Here is a 24,855-nt window from a genome sequence, read left to right as displayed (position 1 = left end):
CGCAAACTGATTAAGAATATCTATAGGCCAAGTGGGGTGTGGTCAAACGAGACTGTGTCATCTGCATAAGTAATCCATGGTACTGTTACCCCACTGATACGTGGGGGGAAGGTCTATGTCGTGATTCATTTCTCCCCATGTCAGTCACATAGAGGTTGAATAACGGGGGCGCAAGAAAGCACCCCTGCTTCAATCCCCTATTTGGTGGCATGGGAGAGGAAACATCTCTGTCTTGCGAGAGACGGACCGTGACATTTGGTGTATACAGCCTTAATAAAGTTCAGAAGATATCTCTCAATGCCTCATCTTTCTAGTTTAGACCAAAGGATGTGCGGTCAACACAATCAAATGCTGTTGTATAATCGACAAAACATAAAAAAGGTTGTCATCAGTCCCACTTCGCACATCCGCAGCTAACAAACGTAAAACCCACATAGCCTGTATGGTGGAAAAGCCCTTCCGAAATCCTAACTGATGGGGTTTAAGCAAATCATTATCACTAACCCATTTGTTCAATAATTGTAATACAATTGTAGCAAAAATGTTACTGCTAGTATTTAGCATGGCTAGGAGTTTATAATTATTAGGGTCCATGTGGGAGCCATGTTTGTGTATCGGGACCGGTATTGAATTAAGTCAACTCTGAGGGAGCTCTGCCAGTATGCATATTTTGTTGTACATTTCATGCAAAACTCTAGCCCAAATTGGGGTTAGACTTAAGTACAACATTGGCTAGCCCATCCTGCCCTGGGTCCCTGGATGGTTTTAATCTTGCCAAGATGTCAGGAATGTCACTGATTTCAATATTCAAAACAGCGCCACCTACGAAAGCAAATGAAGGCTTATATTTCACAATACATCAGTCCCAATGAAGACCTTTTGCATGTGCCTTCCAATCTTCTTCCGCTATGGCACAGATTTCCTTAGGGGCCATTGTGGCCAAATAAGTCTGATTTAAGTACCAGAATTTCTGTGAATCATGTGTATGAACAGTCCTTATACCATTTTCTAGTTGGCCGATTTAAGACTGGATTAATGGCCACGTAACCAATTCTAATATTTGGAAGAAATAACCGCAATCTTAATTTTTTGTTCTTGGAAGTTCAGGTTCTTATTTCTCTTAATGGCCCTAACATTCTTGTGTAGCAAGCACTTTTCAACATGGATCTTATATTAAAAATTCTAGCGTTATCCTTGCCTTGTATACTCATCTTCCTGGCCATGTAAAGCCAAGGCTTAATTAGTGCACATAGTTCACCCAGGCCACTGTTGCAACAGTTGAATGCTTCTTCCGGTGAGCAAGCTATCTGCACTATATGCTCATTGGCCCTTTTTAAATTGCTCTCAGACCACACAGTTCCATTACCCTGGGTGTTGACTGACGCCTTGCCTAATTCTGCCTTCCTGTTCTTCTGAGAATATACTTGAAATACAATTTAATACTTCAATGTTTTACAGTGAAAAGTATCTATAAGAAATATACTGTCCAAGCATGAAGTACTGCACCCATTTGTCCATGTAACAACCTCCAGCATAGTTTCACTATTACTTGGCAGCAACGGTATGAATTGAATTCCAATCATACTTCTGACCACCTCCGTCCCTTCGGTATTAATACTCAAGTATGTTCAGAGAGCAGCCTCCAGTGATCGTTTGTTATATTATCACTTGCCAAGTTAATGCACTGCGCATTAAAATCTCCAGCAATCATTCTTTAACTTCCATGTTGTCAATAGCTCCACTACCCATTACAAGAGTGAAGCAGTATGCATTCCATCTGGCGGATTATATACATTTAATATTAGGGTGCTGCCATTCCAATCAAGAAGGCTCTTCGTTTCGACTGCTAATTCGTTGTCACAAACTGCTCCAATATTATACCTAACTGACGCATAGTCTTACCTGAGGCCTACACACAGGCCACCCTTAGGTCTCACTTTCAAAGCTCTGAATGTTGGTTGTACAAATATTTGATAGCAATCCATGGAAAAAGTCGACATCAAACAGGTTTTTTGTAGCATGAATATGTCAGTCGTGGCAAGAGCAGCATCGCCCATCGGTTGTGTGGTTAATTATCTAAATCTCCTTGTGTTCCAAGATAGGACCATGCCTGAATCAGAACTAGCCAATGGTCAAAACAATGGCTCTTCTATTGAGGGGGCCTAAACCTCGTTGGGCAAAGTACGCTGTATTGATTTAAATTGTTAGCCTTGGTGACGCAACCTCTTTTTCGTGCAGGCAGGTTTGACTGCTGCTTTTCATTCCATGGCGTACACAGGGACTTAAATCACTCCTCATTAATTGGGCCGCAGTATAATTGCATACAATAGCCCATAGTATACATTTTGTTGGCAAATAGCATAAGCCTTTCCACAACCATACAGCTGACAAACTTTATCGCCACCCAATTAGATTGACTGCGGAAAATGGGTAATTCTACCCTTTCAATGTCTTGCGATGTCATAATGGATAGCGCTTCAATTTTCTGCAACAGTAAAATCAGATTTCCCCTATTTAAAAATGGGCTAAGGCTAGTAGGCTCAATTTCCTCAATACAAATGCATCTTGGGTAGTATGTTGACGTTTTCAATGGCTTATTTTAATGCTGGTTATAAGTCCACTCAGAGTATCTTCATGCAAAGCTTGTATGAGGACATGCTGGTCCTCGGCTATCACCGGCATATAAGTAGATATATGGCCCAACCTATCATCAGATGTGGGCTCAAATCTGCAGGCTATGCTGTATTCTTTGAAACTTCCCAGGTCGTATTTGATCTACATTGTGTGCCCATATCAGTTTTTGTCAGGTGCACCTTAATTATCTGCTCTTTATCTCTTTGTATAGATGTTTTTGCTCCCTTCATTATTAGCCTAGGTTCAGTACTCTCTTCAGGAAATTGTAGCCATTTGTCTAAAATGCCAGATCGGCACACACGCAGTTTGGTTTCACCAGCAGTATTCCGAGAATTAACTCTCTTGGCATTCTCATATGTCACACTCTTAATTATATTTGGGATAACTGCCAATAATGATGCATTATTGGGTGCTTCTGCAGTAAATTGTTTTTTGTAGTTGGTGGATTGCTTAGTTTTATTCTTTGTTTTTCTACTTTTCCGTGTTGTTTTCAAATGGCTGTTGGATAATAAGACAATGGCTGTCGAAGGTTTTGAAGTTGAATGTTCGTGGATGTAACTCATTTGATTCATATCCACGAATGACATTGAATTATCTGAAATTGAGAGCGGGGTATTTAACATACTAGGCTTGGTTAGTGAATCTTCACCCACTTCTTCTGCAAAATCCGTCTCTAATCTTTCTCCCGTATGACCCCTTTCCGCTACGCTATTCGTCAATATCACATCCACTACCCTAGCCAAAATACTCTTTATAGCTCCCTGTTCATTGTAAAACATTGGCCAATAATTGCATCCATCGTGACCTCAATAGTATTCAGGCTTCGCATAAAGGTAGTCATTAAAATTAAAATCATCTTGAATTGTACTTTTTGAGGTTTCAAGTAGACAAGTGTGTGTTTACTATTTTTTTTTTCAAGATCAGGTGTTATTGGCAAGTTAGTTGGATGGAGCGATGCAGGAACTTCAGTTTAGGGAACATTTCCTGATAAGGATGCATGTCTTAAGTTCAAACACATATTTAACAATGAGTTGTTAATATCAGTATTGGCCAACAAATTAGTTGAAATCGCTATTACAGGAGGGCATCTAGGTCTTGCTGTGTAGAGGGTAGGAAAAAAATGGGTTATTTTCTCCTGCTCCCGTGGCAGTCAATCCACTGATTGTGTTAACCTAGCACAGTGAGAACCTTCCTGTGCCCTGGTAGGTTCAGGGACCGCAATTGATGGTGCCAGGGTGCTCGCCCTTCCCTTGTCATACAATGTGTTCACCAGAATTAATGGTCACCATATCAATGATAGGTTCCACAACTTCCTGTGTGGGACCTGATTTAGGCATAGACTGGCTTATTTTGTCAGTGATCTGGTGGCAATCCTCATGGCTGTGCAAAGGGTAGGCACGTGGAGATGCAAGTTTAGCAGATTTCTTCTTGCTTCGCAACCTTTCCCTTTTTGACATTAGACTAGAGGGTGGGAATACAATCTATGACGAATCCAAGAAGAACCGTTGGCCTACTTCTTTGAGGCCCAGAATTATAAAATACGTTGACCTCCTTTGATGAGGCCCGGAATTTGTAGATAAGGATAGTGAGAGCTATATTTGCTGTGGTGTACTCACCACTGACGCACAAGCAAAACACAATGGCCCCTGTATGCCACGGGAACCACTGTACCGGGTACCCCAGCCCGCTCAAGAATGGCTACTAGTGGTAAACTAGTGGGTGGACTAGCTGCTTCCAGGACCAATACTCCAGAAAAACTCACAAACTGGGTGGTCCACTGGACTTAACAGAGCCTAATCCCACCTGCTGACCTTGGTCCCTGACGGGGTGCAGGATGCACTCACCGGCGCAACCAGGGTTAATGAACTTGCCCAAGGCAAAAGGTCACAGCAAGCAGGTCTGGGCTGCACAGCACAGCACAACAACACTATCAATACTCGCGCAGCCAAAATGTTACCTGACAGTGGGCTACATCATGAGTTGGGCTGTAGCCCTTAAATGCTGCAGTAACGATATTACTGCTGCATTTAAGGGCTTGCCCGATCACGAGTTGGGCGCTAAATGGGCCATTTTACCTCCAGCTGGAGGTGAAAATCCCATGTAGCGCCCTGTTATTGGCGCAATTACCCCTAGCTGTATTAGCGTGCAGTATTTGCGCCGAAGAATACCCCATTGGGTCCAATGGACCCAGTGGGAAAAGGGGATTTATCGTTAACACCCAACCCGTGATATGGCGCTTACTAACGCCGGAATGGCTGGTGCTAACGCTATTACAGTTGGGCAGTATTAGCGCCAGGAAACTGCCCAACTCGTGATGAGGGCCAATATGAGTCTGCAGGACACATTACGGCACAACTCACCACCACTGCGTTTTGATCTCTCAGTCCCAATTAGGGCCTTGGAATACTGCACCGGACCCCGAATGGACACTGAAGCGGAGCTCACAACTTCCTCACTGCCAAAACTGATACATTAGTAGAAATGCTGCATTGGCGTGATGCGAACGTGTCAAGGCGCACTGCACAGTAACTCTGCAACCCTCCGAAAGCTGCTTCTGACACCTCCGATGTTGCACTTATATAGTAAACACAAACCTTGGCCTACACCCACAATCTATTTTTCGGTGACCTATGTGGCAAGCACAGACTGTAGCCTTTCGACATTGACCATGTCTCCTACAGATGTCCACTCTAAGCATAGTCACCCATCAGAAGGGCCCATGATCTGGGTAAAAACATAATCACATGTGGGACATTGTTTTTGGGGAAGTTGCCGCAGAAATGCATGCACTTGCAGCAAGACCTGCAAATCTACAGGCATTCAACATCAAAATTGAGCTAAACTCGCAGATCTGAAAATCCAGCTGCAAATGGCACTGTTGAAGTGCAAACAGACTTTATTGAACATGTTCTAGCATCGACTAGTGACAGAATATGTCATCTTTAAGTCAAATATGTTATTTTGGGTTCATTGTTTTCCATTCACTTAGAAGTGGTCAAAATATCCTTTGCTCTCATATTCTCAGTTGAAACCATTTGAGTGTAATATATGACTGTCTGCTAAAGACCAGGTCAGTGTTTGAATGAGAAATTACTTTTTTGTGTCAACTACGTCCGTACAATTTGTATCCTCTAATGCAGATCTTCACCACACTTGGTAAAAGCATTCAGTGTGCCCATTAGCCTTTTTAAGCAATATTTGCTGGTCTCTGTTGGAATCAATACATGAGAATGCAGTATATTTATCTTGCCCTAGAATTCATTTTATTGTCACTTTTCTTTTCATATGTTATGTTCTTTAGATGCATTTGTACACAGTGCCCTGTCAAATCATGGAAATTATGTGATGTATTTTGTATCTGTTTGTGCATTGGTTTTAGTGCGAAGCACTCTTGTGAAACCTGATGTCAAAGGGCTAGAGACTGAAGAATCGGAACCCCTGCCAGAGTCTCCATTGTGAGTAAAGCACATCAGGCCAGAACTGGTCTGTTTAATGTGGAAGGCTCTTTATATCGCTGACCTTCCTCTCCAATGTAATTATAGGTGAATGTTTATTTGCTTTACAGGGGTCTAGATTTTTCTACGCCTTGGCATCAAAGTTTTGTAGATGCCAGAAATAAAATCAGCTCCTCTCTGCATATTCTGCATCCTGCGTTGAGGACTATGCTAGACCTGGGATTCCAGACCTTTTCCAACCTGCTTATAGTGGATCTGTCTGGTGAAAGGTATGCATATTACATTAACAAGCTGTGTCTATTTGAAATTAAGGACATCCAACTTTTCAGCTTTCTTCATTTAATTAGATCAGAGTTATTTTTCAAATGCTCTTTCACTTTGAACATTTTGAACATACTCTTGTAAAAATCATTCAACAATACATCATGTCACATTTGAATAATGTATGGTTATTAATGGTGTTGATTAGTTTGAAGGATTACTGACCACTATTTCTGCATTCTGTGCTTACTGCCTACATCATCTTTCATACGGAAAACCCCATGCTTCAAGCAGATCATCATGTAGCTTGAGATCTCTGTGCCATTCGTCCTCTCGTCATTGATGTAGATTATTGTCAGCCTACCATGATTGCCTGTCCTCGGGATCGGATGGAGAGCTCCCATGATTTCTACCCAAGACACCATCAATGCTTCGTAGAGAACATCATAGCATTAATTGGTCAGAAGGCCACTGTTTTGACTGAAAATGTAGTTATAGATTAGCTGAGCATTGGGACCCTGAAAGCCTGTATACAGTAACAGTTCCAGTACAAGTTCTATCACCCCCTCATCAAGAAAAGACTGTATCTTTGTCTTTAAATGATGAGTAACATCAGAATAATATGTTGCCAGTTTAGGACTTACCCTTAGGTCCGACGGTCTTGGACGGCAAGTGGTCTCTGGGAGCCAAGTAGGAAATGACAATGAACTCCCCTCCCCCTTTGAAGACGAGACCAGAATAATAAAATCAGCACACCACCCTGATGCTGTCCCCCAGGGCAGAGGCGACATAACAATGAACCTCTGGCCTGGGACTTGATAACCAGACTGGGAGCTGCAAGGGGTGAGAGAAGGACACATTCGAATGGATTGTGTCCTCCCACGTATTCCTCATCTTTGATACTCAAGTTTGCTTGCAACTTACTTCTGAATTATTTATTTTTTGTAGTATTAGGTGCCATGCAGCATTGACTCATGGTCCTCGACAGCCTCCGTCCTGTCCTCTGCTGTGACGTTGATGCTGGTATAAGTAGCACACGGTGCGACCATTACCTCGATTCTATTTTTCTGCATGCTAGCAACCTTTGGATGGTTCTCCGCCTCAGTGAAATCTAACTGCATTTCTTCAATCGAAGTCAAATGATGTTGACACGGAAGAAAGGATTTAAGCGCTGCTCCGACTGTGGATCAAAAATATCCATAACAGACCCGCATCTAATCTGTTTGAAGTGCCTGGGGGTGAACTACAGAGTTGATGACTGCAGCTCCTGTCAGTCAATGACTGTGAAGGCCTTGGGAGAGAGGAAGGGGAAACTCGTAGCAGGTAGGCCTCTTTCAAAAAGGAGGTCTTTGGATAACTCTAGGGATGTTTCCCCGGAGAAAAAGTGCAAAAAACACCAAAAGCACTAAGGCGTACTACTACAGGGTCTGCCTTCATCATATGGGCAGGGCACCGGAACCCCAATGTTTGAAGTGCGGTATGGGAGTGGGGTCCCTGTTTCATATGTTATGGGAGTGCCCCAAGGTACAAGTCTTTTGGGGGCGGATAAGGGACCAACTAGCCAGAGTGGTTAGCGAACCAGTTCCAGAGTGCCCCAAGGTGCAAGTCTTTTGAGGGCGGATAAGGGACCGACTATCCAGAGTGGTTAGCAAACCAGTTCCAGAGTGCCCCAAGGTAATGCTTCTGTGGGGGGATATGGGATTTACAGGCAAAGAAAAGTGTCTGATAAAGACGGCCACAATTGTCGAGAAGAAAATCTTGGCAGGGACTGGGGCAATACAACCCTGCCCAGTATCCATAAGTGGACAGAGGGAATGGACTATTGTGCAGAAATGGAGAGAAGGGTGTATAGGGACAGAGGATGCCTGCAAACATTTGCAACATTTTGTAACAAATGGATGGAGGCCGATTGAGTTTTGAGCCAGGAGTGCCTTTTGGAGATGAGGATGGGCAGTTGTGGGTGGGTCAGGGGATTTCAGTGTGGGGGGATTTTTAGGGGGGAGGTGGAGGGTGGGGGGCTGTTGGTTGAAAATTGCACTAAGAAAAAGGTCTGTCGTGGTTGTTTATATGGCTGACATTTGTTATTAAAAAAAACAACCAGAAGCGCTCCAAGTCTAGGTCTCGACACTCATTATCCTCCACCAAAAACAAAATCAAAGAAGCAACGCCATAGATCGCCGTCACCTTCATCCTCCTCTCCTGACAGAACAGTCACTTTACCAAATAAGTCTGTGTCACCTGCTGACTGGGAAAGATTTTGTGTGAAAATTCCAGAGGTCTTTCAAAAGGTGGATCCGAGTGCCCCTCAGAAAGAGCCTAAGAAAACCTCTAAGTCCACTGTGTCTGACAATACCGGCAGGACGCCTGTTGAGTCCACCTCACGTGCGCCATTGAGCCCGGCAGGTAATTCTCCTCAACATGTGTCAAAGGAGTCTTCTTCGAAACACAGGCAGAAGTCGAAATCTTCCTCCTCGACTGCTGATAAGCTACATGTACCTGGACCCTCGAAGCCCCCGTCGAAGCATCTATCGAAGTCTGTGAAGCCATGGACGCCGTTACAGTCTTCAACACCATTGGCACCTTCATAGATTTTAAAACCTGTAGTCGAGGCTCCAAAGAGTTTTAAGCCTGTACCCAAATCTGATTTTTTCAGGCCCATGGGATCCATTATTGAAGAGGAGGAACAAGAGGCCTCTTTTGGCTATGAATATGGTACACCAAATGTACCTGAAGAGCTGGTTTGCGAAGAATCTAGAATGGAAAATCAGACTTTAAAGGAGGCAAGTGGCCTAGATGCTTCACTTGAAACTGACTTTTCCAACCCAGAGGTGTCAGGGCAGTGATGAGTAAAGTCACTAAGTATCTAGGTTGGGGAACACCAATTACCATAATAGAAAAGTATGATCTTACTGACATCCTTGAAAGTGGACCACTAAAAGAGCCTGTATTGCCCATTCCTACCACTTTGAGGAAAAGAGTATTAAAGAACTGGCTAAAGCCAGACTCCACACCTGCGATAAATAAGAATTTCACAAAGAAATACAGAGCTGCCTCCATTGATCCAGACTTCTTAATTAGGCACCCTACACCAGAAAGTCGGATGTTGCAGGCAGCAACTTTGTCCTCAAAGGTCACAGCCTACTCCTCTATCCCACCAGATAGGGATGACAAGAGAATTGATTCCTTGGGGAAAAGAAGGGTTTTCAGTGCAGATAGTATGGCCGTCAAATCAATAAATGCAACTTGTGCCTTGGCCAAGAATACCCACACCTTATGGAATGTTGAATTTGGTGCAAGATGACACGAATGCCATGTGTCAGTCACTGCAGTCTGGTTTAGACTCAGCAGATTCAGTCAGCAGAGTCATGGCAGCCAGCACAGCAGCCAGAATATTTGCATGGCTTAGAAAGTCGTGTTTTGCACCTGACGTTCAGGCTCGATTGATGGAACTGCCTTTTGATGGTTGTCGGCTCTTTGGATCAAAAGGTGATGAAAGCTTAGAAAAGCTTCAAGCTTCTAAAGCTGCAGCGAAATTGTTGAGAGCGGTAATTCGTCCACAAAACCAAAACCAAGTGTCCTCCCAGGGGTGGAGAAGTCAGCACTTTCATTTTTACTCATTTATCACAAGGGAAAGGGGCCAATCTTCGCAAATGGGCCAAAGGAGAGCTCCCTGTGGTTCCAGAAGTAAAGCTTCCCTCTCAGCCTCCGCTGCTTTGCCTTCTGCTGCAGCGGCACCTTCAAAACCACTCTGAATCCTTTGCCCACTAGACTGTGGTGGGAGGCAGGCTGTCTCTGCGGCTCTAAAGAGGGGAGTCCCGGCAGCAGATATTTGTTCAGCTGAAACTTGGAAAACAATGCATACTTTCATCAAGCATTACTGCATGGATACTGCCTCCTCCAATGAGGGGTTATTTGCCAGGGCAGTTCTACATTCTGTCCATGAAAACTGTAATTAGTACTCCCACTTCGAAAATTGCCACTGCTATGGGAGTCTATCATAAGATGAGGAATACGTGGGAGGACACAATCCATTCGAAGAACAAGTTACTTAACTGTAACGTTCTTTCGACTGGATATTCCTCCCACGTATTCCTCATCGACCCTCCCATCCTACCCCGCAGTACCGTTTGTTTTCTTACACTTTCCTCTCATGAAGAATGTATCAGTCATGGGGCACGCCTGGGTGTTCCTCCTATATGTTCATCGAAAAAACAGAACTGAAGCAACGGGTGCGGCTCGAGCTATTTATACCATCGGTGACGTCGACAGAGTACGGAGTCTGTCGAGGGACAATCGACGCCACAACCTCGAGCACAGCGCCCTCTGCCGAGAGAAACATTTTTCCGAAGCAGCGAAGCTGGAGATAACGACTTATCATAAGATGAGGAATACGTGGGAGGAACATCCAGTCGATAGAACGTTACAGTTGGTAAGTAACTTGTTCTTCTCGTGTTTTACTCTGCGCGCCAAACCAGGTTTGGTCCCTTTATTCATCGTCTTTTCGCATGCTTCTGCACAGAAGCCCTCCTTAAGGCGCCTGAAAGTCTGGGTAGGCAGGATGTGAGTGCGGGGTCTTAGGACCCCTGCCATGGGTTCCCTTGGTAACCCAAGTCGCACTCCTGTTTGATTGGCTGGGTGACCGTCCTTGCCAGGACAGCCACCCTGCTGTGCGATTGACAGCCAGGCTGTATGAATGGGGGAAAACTGCATAAAAAGCAGGTCTCTGGGACTGGAAAGGCAGAGTCGCCACTGGAACGAAAGAACCAATGAGGAGCTGATGGAAGAGGACCCCTACCACGACTGAACCGCCTGGTGAAGCCATGCTGCAGGTCCGAATCTTCAGAATCCGACGACAGAGAAGATCCTCCTGGAAACTTCTTCCCTTGAGCTGGTGGGACCAACCAGTTCGCCCAAACTGCAAGCCAGGACCCCTCCTCTGGTCGAATTCGCTGTACAGAGCTACAGTGGGCCGGATAGCCAGGACGGTCGGACCTTGCTTGGGTTTTAAGGAGTGCACCTTTTATTTGTTGCTTTGCTCTGCTGCTGGTTTCTTCCCTGGGTAGTGCAGGACCCTTCAGTCTTCCTACTGCTTGGCCGTCCGACAGTCGCTCAGGAACCGTGAGCATGCAGAAACTACCAGGAACGTCTGCCTCAGCTACAGCTTCCTCTCTGTTTTAAGGTACTGTTCAAATCCTGTTTCGTTCAGCCGCGGTGAAAGCGTTTGAAATCTTTCTCCAATCCGAGGGCTTGTCCTTCTCTTCTCTTTGAACTAACTTTTCTACCAACCAACCTCGTCCGGAATCCGTGGCACAAACTTTACCGCGAACTACCCTGAACTGTGTGAACTTGAGCAAAAGACTTTTGACCCATTGACTTTGGCCGTAAGCCTTTTTTAGCTGATTCTATCACTGTAGTTCCTCTTGCTCAATTGCCTTGAATACTTACCTGTTGGTGTGGTTCAATTTCTATTAACTTTGTTTTTCCCTCCCTTTTAAATTGCTGGAGTGCCATTTTGCTCCCACTTCATTTTGTGAGCTTAACTTGTCTGGAACTTATTGGGAGTGGTGTGGTGTATTAAGAGTGTGATTTTTAAACTGCTTATAATAGTGTAATGTTATACAGCTGAAGAGTGAAATAAATGTATATTCTTTTACTTGAGTCAGTGTTTGCCTGAATCATAGTAATTGCTGTCCTTTCTGTAACTATTTGATACTACTCACTTACTCTTGAGATAAGTCTGGCTGCTCAGCCATCGCTACAACTTTAACTGTGTAGTACAGGCTTGTACCAAAGGTGAATTTGTACTGTCACTTGTAGTCTTAATTGTGTGTGGTGTTCCCAAAGGGTACTGCATATAATTCTGCCTAACACTCAGATACAGCAGCATGTCGTCTGCATATAGTGAGACTAGGTGTCTACCGTCCTGTGTGCTTACTCCCACCTCCCCATATTCCGCCCTCAAGTAGACTGCCAGTGGCTCCAGGGCTAGTATGAAGAGCATCTGGGACCATGGGCACCCCTGTCTCGTTCCCTTACTTAATTGCCACCTCTCCGAGATCACCAAGCCGTCTTCACTCTGGTCATTTGGGCATTATAGAGTAATTCCACCCATCTAATAAACGTGGGTGCCATCCCGAAGGCCTTCGGGACCGCCAGCAACCATGGCCACTTAACCAAATCAAATGCTTTCACTGCATCCAGCGATGATACCGCTACCTCATCTGTCTTCCCGTTCGTGCATTCTGTTATGTGATGCAGTCTCCTCAGGTTGTCGGTAATGTTCCTATGTGGGACATACCCTGTCTGGTCCGGGTGGATAATCTTGCCGATCATTGTTCTGAGCCTCGCAGCCATGACTGTTGTGAGAATCTTCCCAGCCTGGTTTAGCAGTAACAGAGGTCTATATGACCCACAGTCAGTGTCAAGTTTATTGGGTTTGAGGAGGGGGACAATTACTGACTCCCTTAGTGATTCAGGCAACTTGCCTTGCTCTAGTTCCTCATTTAGCATTGTCAGCAATGGGAGGAGGATGTCTGCACTATATTCCTTGTAGAACTCGCCAGGGAGCCCGTCCGCCCCTGGAGCCTTGTTGGTGGGCAGTCCCTTAATCACATTTCCTAGTTCCTCAATCGTAATGGGGTCTTCTCACCTGTCTCTATCCTCTTCTCTGAGTATGGGGAGATTATCACCGCTAGTGCCCCTTGTATATCCTTACCTTCCTCCTCTGTAGGTACACTGTACAGATCCCTGTAAAAGTGATAGAAGCACTCATTCACCTCCTCTTGGGTTTCTCTCAAACGGCCATCTGCCCCTCGCACTGCCCTTATTGGTTGTTGTACAGCCTCACCCTTATATAGCCACGCCAGTAGGCGGCCAGGCTTGTCCCCTTCTGCGTGTTGCCGCTCAAAATATTTTTTATAGCTCAGATTACCCAGCCTCTCCCATTGCACCAGGCATTCCTGCTGGAGGCGTATTGATACCCTTGCTTCCTCTTGTCCTACTGCCCGTCCTCATCATGGCTTCCAACTTCTGCTCTGTCTCCTGTAATTCCGTTCTATTTCTTCTTGTAACCCTTTGGACTTGGCCATTGCCTCCCTCAACACCACCACCTTGAATGCTTCCCACAACACAACGGTGCTGTGTGTAAAATACTTCTACACCACTGTGTGCATGTGGTCCCGGAATGCTGCATCTTTTAGGGCTTTGATTCTGATCCGCCAGCTAAGGATTCTCGCGTGGGGAGGCCGTATTTGCCACGGAATGACCAGGGGCGCATGATCAGACAGGACTCTAGCTTTATACGCGTCTTGTGTGAACTTGTGCATCACCTCATCGCCTGCAAACACATAGTCCAGTCTTGTATGCAGGTTTTGTGTGCCCAACAAATGTGAATATACCCGGTCCATCTGGTGCAGTTTCCTCTATACGTCTGCCAACTTCAGGTCCCGTGTCAACGCTTTCAGAGATTTGGCTATTGTGGATGGGTTGGATAACTTGTCATCCGACCTATCTTTTGTCGGGTCTATCATACAGTTAAAGTCTCCCCCCACATGAACCCACAGTCCCTATGCGGGCTAACCTTGGGGTATAGGAACTTGAAATAAGTCATGGTGTTCTGATTCGGGGCATACGTGTTTATGACATATATCTTTGTTCTCTACCATGCCTCTGACAATAGCCATCCTGCCCTCTTTATCCACTTCAGTTTGGAGGACCTTAAATGGGACCCCTGGCGCCACCCAGATCAAAACCCCTCTTGCATAAATAGAGTAGGCCGTACCTACAATAATACCCCTCCATTTCATCAGAGTATCTAATTTACTTCTAGCGAGGTGAGTCTCCTGTAAGAGCGCTATGTCAATTTTCTGCCTCCTGAGATATGACATCATTCTGTTTCTCTTTATATAGCTATTTAACCCTCTTATATTCCATGTTACAATTCTCAGGTCACTCATTTTCATAGACCGTTCCGACCTCCTTTTCCTGACTCCCTCCTCCCTTTCGCATTTTTTCTGTGTATGTGCAGGCCCCCCTCCCTCCGATTACTCCAACCCACCCCCTCCCATTTCCCCAACCAACCCCAACTGTTGCCCAGCTCCATCCCTGGATCTCGGGCTTCCCCGCATCTCGCTACTTTCCCAGTCAACCGGTACTCGAAGCGCTACAGGAGGATACTGCCCTACTAGTATCCTAACTAAACTAACTATCGTGGGTGATAGCGTGTTTCCTAATGCTGCGTAATACAAAGCAACACCTTTGTCTCCTGTCCTGCACAATCAACATTCTGCACCATAGTTTAATGATTTGCGGTCACTGCCTCGGCATACTACCCACATTGTAATTCTCTCTGGATTCATATTCTTTCTCAGTGTCCGTGACCGCACTACGACCTTTATCTATCAACTGTTCTAGTCAATAGTACATTACAAGAGAAATACAGTGTCACTTATCCTGTCCGCTCTTCGACTGGCCTTCTGCCGGGCAGCCCAACATGTCCAGTCATCCCGTCACATCCTCAGGGGGTCTCGAAGAAAAACGCCTTGTTCTTGTGAATAACCTTCAAATGTGCCAGGTACATCAGTATGTATTTGAAGCCAGCATTGCTTAGTCTCCTCTTGACCGCCACGTAGTGCAGCCGTTGTTTCTGTACCAGGAAGGTGTAGTCTGGGTACGCTGTTACGATCGCTGATGCTCTGCTTATCGTCCCGCCCTTGCGAAAGTATTCCAAGATCTTTTACCTGTCTTTATAGTTCAGTATCTTGGCGATGATCGGCTGTGGAGGGGCGCCCGATAGAGGCCTCCTCGGCAGGGCTCTATGCGCTCTCTCCACTGTGAACCCCTGGGTGAGTGCTCCTGCGCCAATCTCCTACATCAGCATATTTTCTATATGATTCGTCGGATCCGTGCCTTCTTTTCCCTCTGGAAGCCCCACCACGCGTATGTTGTTCCGCTGCCTCCTCTGCACGGCTTTCCAGGTTGCGCACCTGTTGTTGCAATATGGTTACCTCCTTGGTGTTGGCCATGCTGTTATCTGTGTTGAATTTCACTTTACTTTCGAGTGCGCTTGTGCGCTCTGCCAGCGCTCTCACGTCTTGACTCAGGGGGTTCACATCCACGCTGAAGGCATCTATCTTTAATTCCATCAAGGATTTTACTTCTGCCATGGTGGCATAGAGCTTGCTCTCCCATGAGGATTTCAGTTCCGCAACGGCTTCCAGGATCTGATGGTCACTACGCCCTGGATTTGTTTCTCCTCGCATTTCCCCTCCTGTATGCTTGGCTGCCTCTGGTGTTTGGGCTGGTTTAGTGACGTCATATCTACTTTGGTAATTCACTGGGCTATACCCCCCACGCCAGTGGTTTCAGTCTTGGGTTCCGGTCACTACTGTGTGGCCATTCGTCCAGCTGTCATTCTGGTTTCCTGTTGGCCTTCCGATAAGCTTGTCCATTCAGCTATATGAAGGTATCCTGCATGCACGCACAATGGCGGGGGCTGTTGGGTGCAGACCGGGGCTGCACCATACCCGCTGATATACAGCCCAGGTGTGCTATGTTGTTATGCCGCTCACTGGTTGTCTCACCAGGGCTCTGGTTCACTGCTGCACTTGCCTGTGTGTGGCATAACAATGTCTCAATGCGGGGCCTCTACACGTTTGTATGCTGCTGTCTGCTGTGCTGCTCACTGGTCCGTGATGACCGGAATCACCTTCCTGCCACCATATTATGTAGTGACCTCTCTGCCGTAGGGCAGCGTATTTTGATTGTACCGGCCAGTAACTAGCAGGTGCATCCCCCTTGCCTGCACAATCGAGCTAGTCGCTTAGTCAGTGTGGCCTCCCAACTGGCCTTAGCAGGTCTCCAGTGTAGCGTTTCCCATGTGCTAGGTCCAGTGGGCTCTCAGCATGGGTGCCAGCAGACCCTGGTGTTGCTGCCCCCAGCGGTGTGCACCTTCCTGCCCATCCACAATGTCAAGGTTTTAGGCAGATTCACCTGCAGTACCCCTTGGGAACACTACAGGCAATTAGGACTACAAGTGTAAGCACAATTTCACCTTTGGTACAAGCCTGTACTACACAGTAAAGTGGTAGCGATGGCTGAGCAGCCAGACTTATCTCAAGAGTTTAAGTGGCAGTAGAACAAGTTACACAAAGGACCAACCAATACAGTTATTCGAATATACTCTTACTCCAGGTTTCTTGGTAAAAGAATATACATTTATTTACTCAGTCAGTTAGAAAACATTACACTAGCATAAGCAGCTCAATATCACACACTAATAAACCACAAAAATCCAACCGATGAGTACTTGAACAAGTTTAGCTCCAAATGAACTGGGAGCAAAATGGCACTTCAGATACTTACTAAACGGGTAAAAAGGCAAGGTTATAAGAATAGACAGCCCAAATACATTCATAGTCAGGGCAAAGGGTTTCAGTTAAATACAACCAGCAATTCATCTCAATAGGCCTGGGCCAAAGTCAATGGTTCAGAGTCTTTTGTATAGGATAGCACAGTTCTGGTAAGTAACGGTTACGTCTTTGCCACAGAGATTACAAGAATCTAGCTAGGCAAAAAGTTTGACGAATGTTTAGGGAAGGACAAGCCTTCCTAGTTGAGGAAAGTTTCACGCACTTTCTCGATGGCCGAAAAGATTTCCGGACCGCGTTTGCACAGTACCTTGTCAATGAAGAAAGCTGTAGCTGAGGTAGTTGTTCCTGGCAGTTTGAGCAGATCTCGCTGTTCCTGAGCTTCAGTCGTGGGTACAAGAAGGAGGACATTGGGAGGTTCCTGCACTGCCCAAGTATGAGGCCAAAAGCTGTAGCTAGACGTCGGTTTAAGGTGTGAGTGCCTTAAAGTCCACAAGCTGGTTTCCTTCCCTCTGGCTATCCGGTTTTCAAGAGTACTCTGATGAGAATTTGACCAGATGGGGACGGTGTCCAGGTGGCTTGTGAGTTGGTTGTTCCCACCAATCTCAAGGGAAGAAGTTAACCTTGAAGGGCTTCTCTGTCGATGGAGTTTCAGGGAATTCAGACCTGCAGCAGGGCTTCACCGGTCATCCAGGAGTTGCAGCAGTCCTCTTCCTTCAGCTCGTCTTCAGTTCTTTCATTCCAGTAGTCGACTCTGCTTTCCAAGTCCCAGAGACCTGCTTTTAAACAGTTTTCACCCATTCATTCCAGCCTGGCTGTCACTCACACAGCAAGGTGGCTGTTCATGCCGGACAGCCAGCCGGCCAATCATGTCGGAGTGCATTCAGGTCTCCTAGGAGGCTAAGCACAGGGAGTTTTCGGGCACCTCCCTCACATCCTGTCCACCCCAGACACTCAGGCGCCAGAGGAGGGCTTCAGCACTGAAGCCCGCCAAAGGTCAACGAACAAAGGCACCAAACCTGGTTTGGCGCGCAGAGACAAGAAGGACCTTTCCTAAAAGAAATGGCAAAAAAAGATGACTGGAGTCTGGTTTTACAGATGGGTCTTGGGTGCCATATTGAAAAGCATGGCTGACCCGATTTTTTGCTACCATTGTTAGCGGTTGGGAAAAATCATGGTAGTTTGATCTAAACCACTACAACCCAGCCATTTAAAGTAGGAAAGGGTAACATTTTACTGTTACATGAGTGTTTTTAGCCGGGGGGAAGCTAGGCAACCCCTCCAGCACTCTATAGGAAGACAGTGTGTGCTGGGTCAGTACATTTAAAGGGTTCCATGTAATAATGTCGCCACAAAAATATCGCCATGCAAAAATATTGCCAAAAAATGGTTGTTTTTTGTGGTGACATTATTGCATGGAACATGCGGTGGACACCCCCCGCAACCCACCAATTTTTTTTTTTTTTGCCCCTGTCGCCATATATATGGCCACCCAAATAATATCGCCACGACATTTTCCCGGCGATATTATTTACGGCGACCATATATGTGGCGATATTAATACCTGATACCATTTAAAGAGAATAGAAAAGTCAATTTAACTTTACATTCTCTGGGAGACATTAGTCAGTCCCAGAGAAGGTATTTAAACCTTGGGAAGTCTGAAAGACAACCCTGTGCCACTGCACTGAAGGTGCTGTGTGACACACAGAAAAAGATGATGCCTGTGGAGTTGTTTTAAAACTCCATAACCAAAGAACACAAAAGTAAAACACACATCAAAATACATGAAAGAGTGGGAATAAAAGGCTCACACTCTTTCCAGTTAAAAAATCAAATCCTAGAAATCCAGCAAAGTTGCTGGGGGTCTCAAAAGTTAAGTGAAATTAGCACATTTTGAGAAACTTCCCTAACACAAGGCACACTTTACATATGCCCACTTACTCCCCTGGGGCTCTTTTTGTGTCACTGCAGCTTCCCAGTAAGCACTCTAGTAGATCCATGCGAGGACAGTGGGCTAATGTCCTCTGTGGGTTCTGTATCCAGCAACATGCCTTAGTTCTGTCTTCTCATTTCCCACTTGCCAGTCTTCTTTCACCTGGGCGCCGTCACTGCCTTGCTTCCCTCTGCCTGCCTCGTGTCTTCGGGGCGTCCCTTGCAGCTGGGTGTTCTTGTGCGGCAGATCGCTGCAGTCCTCACCCCTTGTCCGGCCTCTTACGTGTGCAGCTTACCCGCACCGCCATTGCTTGTTGGCTACCGGGTCCTAGTGCCGTCCGCGGCTGTGGCCGCGGCCCGAGCCCCGGACAGCTCCTTGTTTGTTAACTTCCACAGTTATTCAGTGGATACATGTAACCTAGAGCCAGGCTTTTAGACTGGGTTTGCACATCCAGTAACGGCACTGCTACTTTGTAGCCAGGCACATGTATTGATCAAATACCATCAGCTGCGCCACATAGAACATGGAGTCTCTGGTACACCAAGCCTTCCTGGCACCGTAATCCCTCGAGTCTCATCCATTCGTCGCATGGCCTGTTGCTTCCCTCCGCTCCAGCTTGGTATCGTGGCTCCATGCCCTTTGTTTGTGCCCGCTCTGGCACCCGCCCGCTTCGTTGGCGTTGACTGAGGGCTATAAGCCTATGGCAGCTGCTCCCAGCTTGGGACAAAGTCCCTGCTCCGGACCGGTCCCCCGCGCCTTCTCCTCCTGGCACTCCTCCCAGGTTTCCAGCATTGTTGCCTGGGTCCTGCGCAATTGTACAAGCTCCTAATACGCTCGCAGCTCGTTGTGGGTAGCCGCTGTGGCATGCAATCCCAGTATCTGTGGCGCTCGGCTGTGGCTTCACCAGTGCTGCCCTTTGTTCAGGGACTGCTGCTATCTTGCCCCGTTCCTTGCGGACCTCTCTGCATTTTCATTCCTTAATATCTTCCTTGTTGCTGCTTCATTTAGTTCCAGGCTCAGCTCGCTGCGTAGCTTCCCTGTTTACACAGCTGACTACTCGTTATTCCGGCATGTCTCGTGAATATACAGTGTGCACATTCGGATCATACAGGGTCAGCAGGTGCAGGACAAAGACACGACTTATCCCATGGCTGGCTGGCCACGCCCTCTGTTGGCCAGAATACTAGCGTATATTTTATCATCCACGTTTAACAGTGAGATGGGCCTGTACGAGCCACATTCCAGTTTCTCTTCCTTCTTTGGGGATTTCAATTATCTTGGCTTCTGTGAAGGAAGGTGGAGCTTGTCCCGTTGTCATGATATCGGTGAACAGGAGGGATAGAAACGGTGCAAGCGCCCCTTTTAGCCTTTTATAATATGTTGGGGTAAAGCCGTCCAGCCCTGGTGCTGAGCCTGCTTTTAGGTTTGAGATAGTATGATCGATTTCTTCAAGCATTATGGGGGTGTTAAGCTTGTCACGGTCTGTGGGTTGTATTGGGGGGGGGAAGTGACTCTGGTCATGAATTCCGACGTGCTCTCAGGGGAGGGGGTGCATTCCGAGGTGTACAGCTGTTCATAAAATTGAGCAAAGCGGGTTATGTCGTTTGGATTGTTTAAGGTGGCTCCTGACTGGGATTTTATCCTGTTCACTGCTCTTTCCTCTCTTTGCTTTCTTAGTCTGGTGGCTAATAATGTGTGAGCTTTATCTCCTTTCTCATAATACCTTTAACAAACCTAAGATGGGCTAGTGCTTTCCCCTGCCAGATATCTTTAAGCTCTTGCCTAAGTCCCCTGGTTTCTGCCAGGGTTTCGGTTGTATTTTCTTTGTTTTGTCATTTTCTAGGGCTGTTTCTTTTTCGCATATCATCTTCTTTAGCTCGGCTTCTCTGAGCTGCCAGATTCTTTTGACTGATGCCCCTTGGGCTATTATGAGACCCCTTATTGTGGCCTTTGCCTCTTCCCATATTGTGGTACGAGGGAGGTTCCTGTATCATTTCTTATGAAGAACTCTCTGATCTCTGTGTCTAGTGATTCTGTAAAGGGCCTGTCTCTGAAAAATGTATAATTGCACACCCACCGTTTGTCAATTTGCTTGCTGGGGCCCAGTTCTAATACTACTGTTACCATATCATGGTCTGACCACCCCACAGGTTCTATTGTTCGCTCCTTAGGAGCTGCTCGAGGTCTCCCTCTAAGAAGATGTGGTCTATTCAGGAAAAAGTGTTGTCTGGGGAGAGAAAAATGTATGATTTTTGCTGTGGATGTTGGGCACTCCAGGAATCGATTAGCAAGTGTTCTTTTATTAGGTTTCGGAACCCGGGGAGGACTGCCCCCTCTATGTAGGATTTCCAATCAAGTGCTGGATACATAACTAGATAAAAATCTCCTCCACAGGTCAGTGATCCTGTCCTCCCACTGTCCAGCAGTGCTAGGAGGTCTTTGCAAAAAGCTAGTTGCTGGGTTTGGGGGCATACACGGAGCACAGCGTAATTTCTTTGTTCCTAATGGACCTGTGTATGATTAAAAATCTTCCGCTCTGGTCTTTGTGAATTTGAGAAATGTGTAGCTCAAGGGAGCTGCGATACATGACACCCCCCTTTTCATCTGGTCCTGAGGCCCATATCACCCCCCCCCCCCACTTGCCTACCCCGCAGCGGGAATTCCCCTTCCTTTTTTAATTTAGTTTCCTGAATGCACAGTATGTCTAGTTTGGCTTGTTGGAAGATCTTGACCAGCATGGACCTTTTCTGTGGCGAGTTGAGACCGTTAACATTTAGTGACCCTATTTGTATTGTGTCAGCAGCCATTAGGATGTTGTGTTGTGAGCGTTTGCGTGCATTGTGGTTAGTTGGATGTGTTGTCCCACTTCCGGTATTTGTGAGCTTTAATACATTCGACGGGACCCTGTTGCTAGGCATTCCTAGGTATTCTGCACTTAAGTGCCCGTGACCTCAGTACAGGGCCTGTTTGCCTATAAATATCTGTTGGCAGGTTTCTCCATCAGTCGGCCTCTTGTTTTCTTCCTCTTTACTATTGCTAGAGTCTTGCGAAAAATAGAAAAAAAGAGTTTCTTTAACTTCAGAGACGCCCTGGTGGATAACATAGGGCCACACAACGGGTGTCTCCCCTTGAACCCATTAAACACAAATCTATAAGTTTATAGCTAATAAAAGGTCGGTATACACCATGATAACATTAGTTGCTGCCCTGCCCGGCAGATTGTGCGTGCTAGGTCCCAGAAAGGGGCATCGCTGAGTTGAGGTGGCACTCGGTTGCCTTTTCACATGTGGAATTTAGATTGCCATCTCAGCTTGCACTGAGAGTTTCGTCTGCTTTCTGGGACTATTTCTAACTAAGTTTCTCTTGTGGCACATCTGTTCCAGTTCAGGAGGGGTCTAATCTCTTGAATTTTCTAGAGCCCTTTCATCAACCCCTCCTCGGCCAAGGACCCAGTGGTCTTTGCGCTAGCTCTGATGAGGATGGCATTTTCTCTCCTGCTGAGCCTTCCTTGTCTCTAAGTCCTCGCAGAATATTAGCAGCTTCCTCCCCTGAGACCACTCTATAGTCTTCATTGGCATACTCAAACATAAGCGTGAAGGGGTAGCCCCATCTGTATCTTGTGTCTTGTTTGTGCAGCCATGAGGTTATGGGACGAGAGGCTTGTCTCTGAGCGAGTGTGGCTGTGGACAGATCCTGGTATATTTGGACTCTTTAGTCATCAAACTCTGACTTCCCGGTCATTCGCTGGGGTATCTTTTGGCATAATCTACAATTACCAGGACACATTTATTGCCCAACCTAGAGGTTTCAAGTGGACCCATTATGTCCATTCCAATCCTGGAAAAAGGGACTTCAATTATTGGCAATGGATTCAAAGGGGATTCAAAGGGGCTGGAGGAGGAATATATGGAGGAATATATGTACTGGTCTTCTGACAGATCTCACAGGCCTGAACGAAATGTCTGATATATGCATGTATTCCTGGCCAATAAAATGTTCCACTATTCTGAGATTTAGTTTTTACTTGGCCTAAATGCCCCTCTGTTAGATGTGAATGGCCAATTTCAAGTACAATTGTTTTGTGACTTTGAGCTATTACCAATTCGGTTTAAGCCAGACCATTGCCTGAGATTTCTCCTCTATATAACAATCTCTGTTTCCGAAAAAAGAAAGGATGTCCTTTTGCCCTACCCCCTCTACTACTGGTAATGCCTGCAGAAAGGCTTCAGATAGTAAGGGATTGTTCTTTTGTGCAAAGGCTAGATCAGGGAGAACATTTGGTTCTTCTTCACTAACAGGTGGTAAAATTGTTTGGGTTTCATCAGCCTCTCCAAACCCCAATTTACCTCCTTTCTCTGGCCTCTTGTTCTACTTCTTCTCTTAACAGGGGGAACAAAGCTCTTTCAAGTATTCCTAGAGTTATCTTATCGCCGGGTTGGATTTCAAATGTCTCTGCAGGGTTCTCTAAGAGAACTGTACCTTTACATCTCCCCTGAAATTGGGATCAATGACTCCAGCTAGTACATTTAATCCAAACTTTCAAGCTAGTCCTGAATTGTGAGCTAATCTGATGTAACATCCAGTGGGAGGTATTAGGACCAAATCCGTAGGTATCACTCCCCTTTCTCCCAGAGGGATGGACACCTCCCTACTACTACATATGTCGAACCCAATGAAGCCTTTAGTAGCTGCTGTTCGTTCTGAGACTCTGTTACTCAATTGTTGAAACTTCAGGATTCCCCAACTCTTTTCAGTCGAGCCGCATCCCACCCCTGACACCATATGTGAGGCAGGCATGGTATCACAAGACACAAAAAGACACGTTTCAACACCTTTATTAAGCTTTTGAATGGGGTTGGAGACTTCCTAGTTGGCCCTAAATTTATAATGGTAGTAGTCTCAACCATTAAATAAAAGTCATTAGTCAGAGTCCATCTAGTCAAAATAAAGAAATGTCTATATCTGAAACCTATGCTTGCCCTCATGCTTTTACAAACACTAAGTGGTGGGAAATAAGTCAAAACAAAAGAGTGTATTAAAAGAAAGTCAGGATGGCAATGTAGTTGGATACAATTCCCTTCCCCAAGCTTGAGTAATAATAATTTGTTGGCAGCTTGGGTGGCTAGTTTACACAGTTCAATGGGGCACAGTTCTTCCAGGCTTCCCTTGCCTGGCTCGGAATTCACACAGTTCAACAGCATACAGTTCACTCAGGCTTCCCTCGCCTGGTTTGGTATCCATTTCTCAAAACACAGTTTTCTCAGTCTTCCCTCACCTGGTTCAGCATCAACTCATAAATGTTTCACAGTAGGGGTCCCCTTCCCCAACAGTTCAACAATCCTTCAATGGTTTACGTGACAGAGACCTTTGCAAATGCACAGTATTTGCTAGCCCTGTGCGGGACCACTTTGTCAGTGAGGCTTTTACACAATGATGCCCCTGGCAATTCTTTACTTTATAACACAATAACGGGGACTTTTGCAAATGCACAGTATCTTGTTTGGCCAATTGTGAGACCACTCTGTTACTAAGGCCGTCTAGTCATTATACTTCACTTGGTCTTGCCCCCGGCACCGTCTTTCACAATCTTTACTTGGTCGTGCCCCCGGCACTATCTTTCACAATTTTTACTTGGTCGTGCCCCAGCACGGTCTTTCACAATTCTCCTTGTGGGTCCCAGACGCTCTCGTCAATTCTCATTAACGGTCCCAGACCCTCTTCCATGATTCTATAAACATAACCGTTCTTATTTCACTTTGGCAAATGCTCGAGCCCTCTGTAATTCAGTCTCAAAAATCTTTCTCTACTTGTGTAAACATACACACAGCCTTGCTGGTACTTTGTTTCTTATCATACACTTTCAACAATGGACAATTGCAGCTTTCATCTTCATTGCGTCTCTTGCCATATGCGTGTCCTCGTTTTGTAACAGTGTATTTCACTTGCGCCTCGCGCCTTTCACAAACCGGGCTCCCTTCTGCTTTGAACTTGCCGGCTGTGTTTCACTTGCTGCGTGTCGAGGTTAGGGTCTCCCCTGCTGCCCCTGACACTTCCGGGCCATCTTGCATGCCCAGGGGAACAAGCACCTGTGCCAGGATTTCTCTCTGTTTGTTTCCTCAAGCGACCCCCTTCTGGCTCCTTGGAGACCCGGCTCCCTTGTCACGCTTTCTGCAGCCTTTCCACTTCTCAGGCCTCAGCGCTT

General features: G+C 46.1%; 1 protein-coding gene across 1 annotated transcript in view; it reads left to right on the top strand.

Annotated features, from left to right (window-relative positions):
* Nucleotides 1-24,855, top strand: part of DNAH12 (dynein axonemal heavy chain 12) — a 3,791,933-nt gene that overhangs the window by 297,631 nt on the left and 3,469,447 nt on the right. Inside the window, exons 6-7 of the mRNA XM_069643677.1 lie at nucleotides 6,014-6,089; nucleotides 6,200-6,358. Coding sequence (XP_069499778.1) covers nucleotides 6,014-6,089; nucleotides 6,200-6,358 — 235 coding nt within the window. The remainder of the gene's footprint in view (nucleotides 1-6,013; nucleotides 6,090-6,199; nucleotides 6,359-24,855) is intronic.

This window comes from Ambystoma mexicanum, chromosome 2p (assembly GCF_040938575.1).
Source record: "Ambystoma mexicanum isolate Mex_15411 chromosome 2p, UKY_AmexF1_1, whole genome shotgun sequence".
NCBI lineage: Eukaryota > Metazoa > Chordata > Amphibia > Caudata > Ambystomatidae > Ambystoma > Ambystoma mexicanum.
This window is presented reverse-complemented; position numbering and strand designations above follow the sequence as displayed.